The sequence below is a fragment of the Lactuca virosa genome, chromosome 1 (genome assembly GCF_052849685.1).
Source record: "Lactuca virosa cultivar CGN04683 chromosome 1, Lactuca_virosa_CGN04683_v6, whole genome shotgun sequence".
NCBI classification, from domain to species: domain Eukaryota; kingdom Viridiplantae; phylum Streptophyta; class Magnoliopsida; order Asterales; family Asteraceae; genus Lactuca; species Lactuca virosa.
The window spans coordinates 304,790,491-304,797,849 of record NC_136426.1 but is presented as its reverse complement, the minus strand read 5'-3'; the positions used below and the strand labels follow the sequence as shown (position 1 = coordinate 304,797,849).

The following is a 7,359-nucleotide window of genomic DNA, read 5'->3' as shown; positions in this document are numbered from 1 at the left end:
CGCTGTGGGCTCGATCATGTATGCTATGACTTGTACTCGCCCTGATGTGGCCTTTGCTTTGAGCATGGTCAGTAGATATCAAGGGAACCCTGGCAAGGCACACTGGACAGCGGTAAAGAACATTCTCAAGTATCTGCGGAGGACTAAGGATTGGGTCCTTACCCTCGGAGGCAGTGATGACTTGAGAGTGGAAGGATATAGCGATGCTAGCTTCCAGACTGATAGGGATAATTTCCGCTCTCAGTCAGGCTGGGTCTTTATCCTAAATGGAGGGGCAATTACTTGGAAAAGTTCCAAGCAGGAGACAGTAGCTGATTCTACTTGTGAATCAGAGTACATAGCAGCAAGTGAAGCAGCTAAGGAGGCGATATGGCTAAAGAACTTCATCGAAGACCTTGGAGTTGTACCAGCTATAAAGGAGCCAATGGAAATTTTCTGTGACAATGAAAGTGCGGTTGCTTTGGCTAAGGAACCGAGAGATCACGGGAGATCTAGGCACATTGACAGAAAATACCATTTCATCAGATAACGAATAGAAGAAGGACTCCTCGTGGCTAAGAGGGTATCATCAGATGAGAACCCGGCAGATCCCCTCACGAAGGGACTGAGTAGGGTTAAGCATTTACAGCATGCGAGGCGCATTGGGCTGAAGGATGATATTAGTTTCAATAATTAGATTCCTGAAACTTTTAAAATGTAATTGACATTTGATGATAAATAAAAGTTGTTATTTATTTATGAGTAAGGTGTTACTATCTTGTGTTGATTGTTTACTATGTTTCAATTTTGCATGTTTTTACTTCCAGAATAATTATGTTATTATTCAAACCATCCACAGTCAGTCAAACTTTGGAAGTAAGTATTGATTTAAGACTGTCATGAATTTGGCTTGTATGATTTGTCTAAAAGTGCTTTGGACAATGCAATGGTTGCTACAACATTCATGAGTACTCATAAGGGCTGAGTATTGGATCCAACCCACGCTCACTTGCATCACTTCATGGAATTTATCTTGAGTGATCGTGAGACGGTAATATCATATAAATCTTCAAACCTAGAGATATGAGTTGTTGACTATGAGTTGGTTATTCATTGATTGCACGAAAACGCATTGGTAACTCGATGTTATAAAACGTGCCTTTGTGAATAATTCAACAAGTAGTTAGTACAAGCATATCAGTTGAAGTTTATCTGTTCCTTCTAGAAATAGAAGCGATATCTGGTCCCCTCGATGATTTGGTTTTGACCTATGTACCGGGCCCGGTCAGAACCTAATTGATGTGTTCAATTTAGTTCTATGTCGAAACAAATCAGAGATCGAGAAACAAATGCTGGACAATAAGTAAGACCATGTTCCATGTGTTTGTCCGGCTGATATCATGAGAACAGAGGATTATATGATCACTTATCTTAAATGGCGTATCATCATCATCTCAGTTCCGAGAGACTTTGAAAGAGCTGCGATTGCTAGTCGGATTTTGAAGTCATATTTGCAAATATAGTTATTAGACTTATCCAAGTGGGAGACTGTTGGATATAGTGTCTAAGTCCATAACTTTATTTGGTATGTACTTGACCCGACCCGGCATGGTCCATTTGGGTTGCATGGCATTGCAATACTTGGATAGACTAAATGAGAGAATAAGGCACTTATGATTATTAATATATTATAAGTTCTAATATATTAATAATAGTATTATTTAATTAGTATTGGTCAAGTATTAATCTAGTATTAATTTGGTGATCAAAGTGAGACTAATTAAATATATAGGGTTGATTATGACAATCATCAATTCTTTTATGGTGGATTAATGATCCATGGTTTATGGGTTTGGTTATAACCATATGGAGCTCCATGGATAGTCTATGGGAGTTACAAACCCATGGGTCATGAGAAATCAAGAGTCATGACAATTAAGGGCATTCATGTGTAAACCCTAATTGTGACAACACTATAAAAGGAACCCTATGGCTAGCAAAATCGTGACCTAGTGGACCTAGTGTTACTAGAGAGGGCATAACCGATTTTGAGGCTAAGTGACATTCTCTCAAGTTATTACAAGTCTTGTGGTGTTGTGTGAAGCATTTGAGGCACAACATTTGGGGTGCTAGGCTCACAAAGTCTTGAAGGAATCCAAGCAACAACAAGGTATGTATTTCTACTAGTTTTTATGTTTTATGTAATCCCCATGCCATGCTAGTTAGGAAATAACCTTGAAAAAAAAATTTGCATGTATATAGAGAAAACATAGATTCAAGGTTATTAGGGTTGCATGTACACTTAGGAAGTGTTAGAATGCTCAAAAACCCATCACTTTCCACGTTGAATTCAACTCCTAGCATTATATTAGGAGGGAATTGGGTGTCTCATCATTATAGAATTAAATGGACTTTAATCACATCCCGATTACAGACTTGTGCACTAAGTCTATTGTCAGACCTTTAGTCAAGTGATCTGCCAAATTTTGTTGCGATTTCACAAACTCAACCGAAATCACACCATTCATGATTAGTTCTCTAATCATACTATGTCTAACACCTAGATGTCTAGACTTGCCATTATAAACCTGGCTATATGCCTTAGCCAAAGCGGCAGCACTATCACAAAGGATAGAAATAGGTGCTATCGGTTTAGACCACAAAGGAATCTCATAGACTAAATTCCTTAGCCACTCTGCTTCTTTACCAGTTGCTGCTAACGCAACAAACTCAGATTCCATTGTCGAGTTTGTAATGCAAGATTGCTTCTTGGAAGCCCAAGAAATGGCACCTCCCCCAAGCAAGAATACCCAACCAGAAGTTGAGGAATGGTCCTCCATGTTTGTAATCCAACTTGCATATGAATGACCTTCTAAAACCGAAGGACTCCCCAAATAACTCAAACCATAATTCATGGTTCCCTTGAGATATTTAAACACTCTATTCACTGCTTGCCAATGTTGAGCACTAGGATTGCTAGTGTACCTGCTTAACTTACCCACAGCAAAAGCAATATCAGGTCTGGTACTTGTCATGACATACATCAAGCTACCAATAGCCTTAGAGTATTCCAATTATGAAATGGGAACGCCATTATTTGGCATTAATTTCACACTTGGGTCCATAGGAGTACTCACAGGATAACACTCGTTAAAATTAAACCGCTTGAGAATTTTCTCAATATAATGACTTTAATCATTACCAGTCCTTTGTTTATCCTCTTAATTCTTATTCCAAGAATTACATTAGCCTCTCCTAAATCTTTCATGGAAAACTTGGATGATAACAATTTCTTTGTTTCATCCACTTGATTTTGGTCGGTACCGAAAATCAACATGTCATCTACATATAAGCAAATGATCACTCCAGCTCTAGTAGCATCATCAAATCTACTATAAACACATTTGTCACATTGGTTTGTCTTGAAACCAGAGGACAAAATAACTTCATCAAATTTCTGATGCCATTGTTTAGGTGCTTGCTTCAGCCCATACAAAGATTTGACAAGTTTACAAACCATATGCTCTTTACCGGGCATAATGAAACCTTCTGGTTGTTTCATGTAAACTTCCTCGTCAAGATCACCATTTAAAAAGGCTGTTTTCACATCCATTTGGTGAATAACCAGATTGTGGATACTTGCCAAGGCAACCAACAATCTAATAGTAGAAATACGTGCAACTGGAGCATACGTATCAAAATAGTCAATATCGGGTTTTTGTCTAAAACCTTGAATGACTAACCGGGCTTTGAATTTGTCAATAGTCCCATTAACATTCATTTTGTTTTTGAAAATCCATTTGCAACCAAGAGGTTTAGAACCCGGAGGCAAATCAGACAGCACCCATGTGTTGTTCTCAAGAATTGATGACATTTCATCATCAATTGCTTCCTTCCAAAAGGCACTATCACGAGACTCCATGGCCTCTTGATAAGTATTAGGATCATCTTCAATACTATAGCAATAAGAGTATTCAAGACTAATTTCATCCCTTGAACCTTCCACCAAGTACAGTTGGAAGTCGAATCCGAAATTTTTCACAATATTGCCTCTTTTGCTTTTACGAAGCTCTTGTGGTTCTTGCACATTACCACCATCTCGACTTTCTGAATTTTGCTCTTTAAGAACACCAAAAGTCAGATCCTTAGGCCTTTGAATCGATGAAAACCGCATCTCATCAAAAATTTCATCTCGTGATTCGATAACAGTGTTAACCGAAATCGAATCATTAGGTTCTATTACATAAAACCTATATGCCTTGGAATGTTTAGCATATCCAATGAATATGCAATCAATTCCACGTTCTCCCAAATTCTTCTTTTTGGGCTCGGTGAGTTTTACAACTGCCCGACATCCCCAAACCCGAAAATAACTCAAATTCGGCTTTTTCTTGAACCAAAGTTCATATGGGATTGTTTTGTTCCTTTTATTTGGAACCTTATTCAATAGATAGCAGGCCGTTAACATGACCTCTCCCCAGAATCCTTCACTCAATCCCGAGTAAGACAACATCGAGTTTACCATTTCCTTTAAAACTCGATTTTTGCGTTCAACAATACCATTCTGTTGAGGCGTGTAAGGTGCCGTGGTCTCATGAATGATACCCACTGATTGGAAGTATATGGGATCCATATATTCACCTCCCCTATCAGTCCTGGGACATTTAACCGGAATGCCCAATTGCAATTCCACCTCGGTTTTGTATATTTTGAATTTATCTAAGGCTTCATCCTTAGAATGCAACAAATACACATAGCAAAACCGAGTGCAATCATCAATAAAAGTGACCACATACTTTTTATTTCCCAAAGAAGGAGTGCAGTGAAAATCACACAGGTCACTGTGTACAAGTTCCAAAACAGCTGAATTTCTAGTAACACTAGGAAATGGCTGTTTTGTCACTTTTGTAAGCATGATGTTTTACATTTATCAGATGTCATATCAAAGGCTGGAATTAATCCATCTTTTGACATCTCATGCATCCTTCTAAAGTTGACATGACCTAATCTTACATGCCCAAGCATAGATTTATCAACATTAGAAGCAGAAGATACAAATGCAGAATTCTGAACAGGTAATAATTTGTCAACAATATTTAAACGAAACATTCTATTATTTAAATATCCAAAGCCAACAAATATTCCACCCTTAGACAAAACAAACTTATCCGACTCAATAACTTGTTTAAAACCATCAGAATTCAAACAACTAGAGCTAACAAGATTCTTGCGAATCTTGGGAACAAACAAAACATCAAATAATCTAATTATCTTTCCAGAAGTAAATTCAAGACACACGACACCTAAACCACAAATAGGAATAAAAGAATCGTCTCCCATTTTCAGCACCGACCCATCTTCAAGCGGAGTTAATGTTTCAAACATCTGTTTATCCTTGCATACATGGTTCGTTGCTCCGGAGTCGATCCACCAAGCAACATCATCATCCTGCACATAGAATGATTCAGGGATAAATGAAACATAATAAACATAATTCTGATTAGAATTATCAAAGTTAGTCAAAAATTGACCTCCTTTAACATGGGCCGAAGACCCGTTCACTTTCCCATTGGCTCCACTGTTTCCAGCACCATTGTTGCCCAAATTCACACGACAATCACGCTTGCAATGCCCAACTTGATTGCACCTCCAACAAACCAGATCCTTTCTCTTTTTGTTGGAGTTGCTTGGGACATGTTCTTGCTTACGTTTGCCATGTCCTTTGTGGTTCTGGTTCCTTGGTTTGTTTTCAACCATATGAACCGAGGGCTATCCAGGTTCAACTTTTCCTTTGGGTTTTTCAGATTTGTCACTTTCCTTCACACGAAGAGATTCTTCAATACGAATGTGACTGGCAAGTTGAACCAATGACAGTTCCTCCTTTTGATGTTTCAAGTTATGTTTGAAGTCTTTCCAGGACGGAGGCAGTTTGTCAATGATAGTGGACACAACAATGGATTCATCCATATTCATACAGTGCAGTTTAAACTGACCGTATATGCCAAGGAGTTCATTGTACTGTTCAGTGACAGACCTTGAATCTTCCATCTTATAATTATTAAAGTCACTGACCAGAAACTTCTTGCTAGAAGCATCCTCAGTAATGTATTTCAGTTCAAGAGTGTCCCATAACTCCTTGGCACACAAGGCTTCACTATGGATATCAAATAAAGCATCAGACATACCGTTCAGAATGTGACCTTTGCAGATGTAGTCATCATTGTCCCACTTCTGTCTCTTTCTTGTCTCTTCAGCCGTCTCAACAACACCTTCCTCAGGCTCTGCTGGTCTAGGAGTAGTCAGCACGTACGCTGCGTTGAGAGTAGTCAGCAGGAAGTGCATCTTCTTCTTCCACCGCCTGAAGTCAACACCTTCGAACTTCTCCATCTTTGCAAACTTAGTGGTCATCTCGCGGATTGATTCACCCATCTCCAGAAACAGAAAATATCAGTTCGATTGTTGGGAAATTTAGGGTTTGTGGTGGAGATCTGGATACCAACTTGGATCGTGGTAACACTTTCCGAACTGATATTTCTACCCTACGCCTGGGTCACAAGAAATTCCGCCTAGGATAATCCAAGTGGACACTTACGTTTCTAGGCACAGAAGACGTAAGCCAATATGCTAGAGGATTCTGTGAAAGTATGATGAAACGAGAGCTTAAGATCGTAACCCACTTCTGTAGAGGAAGAACTGTTTATATATTAAACACGATTAAGGTTTCATTAGGGTTGAGCCTTCATTCGTTGCTTTGGAAGCAAGCAATGTTAATCCAGATTTAATGAGGATTTAGGGTTACCAAAAACTAACGAGCCCAGCCAGGGGCTCTGCCCCATGGACCCCGCTAGGGGCGCTGCCCCTAGACCCCGCCAAAGGGGCGCTGCCCCCGGACCCCGGACTAGTCGTCGAACCGTCTTCTAATTCGATCTTATATATGCGTGCACTCCGTACAACCCCGTACATATAATAGAGTACAAATTATGAAGCCTCTTAGCTCACATGTTAGTTCCGATTACTTAAAATGACATGGTGACACTAAAATCACCAACAAGTATATCTTCATTATTAATGCCAGGAATGATGGACTCACAAAGTCATACTAGATCGTCAGATATTTCTACGTGCGAATAAAATATCATATATGTCTCGGTTGTTTGGTTAGACCTATTTCACATTCAACAATTAGATATAGGATATGCCCCGGATAAATTTATTTATTTATAGTTACCCATCTCGTCAAAATAACATACTTAATTTCATTACTATTTTAACCTCAATATATTATCATTTTAAACCTTGAAATTCAAACAACTTTGTTAATCCATTTAATTCTTATTAAATTAACGTTCTCATAATTAATTTAATCAACCCATAACCAGA

The 7,359-nt window shown here is 38.7% G+C and overlaps 1 protein-coding gene across 1 annotated transcript; it reads right to left on the bottom strand.

Annotated features, from left to right (window-relative positions):
* Positions 1-5,748: 5,748 nt before the first annotated feature.
* On the bottom strand, positions 5,749-6,366 carry LOC145130852 (uncharacterized). The gene has a single exon (XM_079065613.1). It carries the CDS (start codon positions 6,364-6,366, stop codon positions 5,749-5,751), a length of 618 nt encoding a protein of 205 aa, XP_078921739.1.
* Between the last annotated feature and the right edge of the window lie 993 nt (positions 6,367-7,359).

What these genes read in the sequence shown, in the direction of transcription:
- LOC145130852 (XM_079065613.1), bottom strand. Translation starts at nt 6,366, where the DNA reads ATGGAGAAGTTCGAAGGTGTTGACTTCAGGCGGTGGAAGAAGAAGATG.